This window comes from Nelumbo lutea, chromosome 7, assembly GCF_056320005.1.
Source record: "Nelumbo lutea isolate HS-2025 chromosome 7, American lotus-T2T, whole genome shotgun sequence".
NCBI classification, from domain to species: Eukaryota; Viridiplantae; Streptophyta; class Magnoliopsida; order Proteales; family Nelumbonaceae; genus Nelumbo; species Nelumbo lutea.
Genome location: NC_142690.1, coordinates 25,897,704 through 25,899,297, shown reverse-complemented (window position 1 = coordinate 25,899,297; position 1,594 = coordinate 25,897,704). Strand labels below are relative to the sequence as shown.

Here is a 1,594-nt window from a genome sequence, read left to right as displayed (position 1 = left end):
GTTTTCTTCAATGGCTAAAATAGTTATATGCAAAAAGAATCATTCTGTTTTCCACTCATTTTTCCGGTTTAGTTTAATGGTCGCAGAAAATAATCATTTTTCCGGCAGCTCGTTGCAATACAGAGAGGAGGAAGACGTTCGCATGAATACAGAGAAGGAAACAGTAGCCAATGCCCTTATTTGAAAATTTTTCAATAAATATCTTATTTTAGTTATTATATAAAAAATATTATTTTTATTGATATTAGGGGCAAAAATCGGCTAAAAATCCAATTTTTTTTTTTTCCAAGCTGTGACGTAGAATGATGGACAACTTAATCGGTGCTTGGAAAGACAAGCCAAGATAAGAATATAAACAAAAACTGTTGATTCGTTTCTGTAATTGACCGATGTTCCTTCCGGACTTTTTCCTCCAGTACTATGGTCGTCTCGTCGAGTATCGAGTTTCTTAAAGCGAAGAAGCAAGGCATCCGTCTTCTTTCTTTATAAAAATGAGACGACTCCCTTGACTTCGCCAACCACTCCCTTAGATCAAATCAATGGCGCCTAAAGCATCATCATCATCTCTGTTCTTAACTCTCTTAGTTCTCGCTCTGGTTGCAAGGTCGAGTGCCGGTGGAATAGCCATCTACTGGGGCCAGAACGGGAACGAGGGGACCTTAACAGAAACGTGTGCGACTGGTAGGTATGCATACGTAAACATAGCTTTCCTCAACAAATTTGGAAACGGCCAGACACCGGAGATCAACCTCGCCGGTCATTGCAACCCATTCACCGGGGGTTGCAAAAGAGTCAGCAATGGCATAAGAAACTGCCAGAGCCAAGGCATCAAGGTGATGCTCTCCTTAGGCGGTGGCATCGGAAGCTACTCACTCTCCTCGTCGGACGACGCCAGGCAGGTAGCAGAGTACCTGTGGAATAACTTCCTAGGGGGTCAATCGGCTTCCCGCCCTCTCGGTGATGCAGTCTTGGACGGCATAGATTTCGACATCGAGGGAGGAAAGACTGAACACTGGGACGATCTAGCTAGGTACCTGTCTGAGTACAGCGATAGAGGGAGGAAGGTATATCTGACAGCTGCTCCTCAGTGCCCTTTTCCCGATAGGTATCTCAACGGTGCTCTGAATACCGGGCTGTTTGATTATGTCTGGATTCAATTCTATAACAATCGGCCTTGCCAGTACAGCTCCGGTAACACCGACAGCCTAAAGAGGTCTTGGAACCGGTGGACTTCAAGCATCCCGGCGAAGAAGATCTTCATAGGATTGCCGGCGTCCCCTCGGGCGGCCGGGAGTGGTTTCATCCCTGCGAATGTGTTAACCTCTGAAATCCTTCCAGTGATTAAGGGATCTCCCAAGTATGGAGGTGTCATGCTTTGGTCCAAGTATTTCGATGATCAAACTGGGTACAGTTCCTCCATTAAAGGTAGCGTATGACGGTCTGAGTTAAAAGAAAACGTATGAATGAGTCCGCACTCCTCACCACATGGCTCTAGCAATAAGCGTAGCTTAATCAAATAAATGCCTTGTTCTTAAAATACTAAAAATATTTGGATGAATTTGGATCTCCCAAACTTCTTTCTCTTTGTTTTCTC

The 1,594-nt window shown here is 44.5% G+C and overlaps 1 protein-coding gene across 1 annotated transcript; it reads left to right on the top strand.

Moving 5' to 3' along the window:
* Nucleotides 1-377: 377 nt before the first annotated feature.
* On the top strand, nucleotides 378-1,594 carry LOC148845786 (acidic endochitinase-like). Its single transcript, XM_088955286.1, has one exon. The coding sequence runs from the start codon at nucleotides 540-542 to the stop codon at nucleotides 1,434-1,436; it is 897 nt and encodes a 298-aa protein (XP_088811412.1). The 5' UTR covers nucleotides 378-539; the 3' UTR covers nucleotides 1,437-1,594.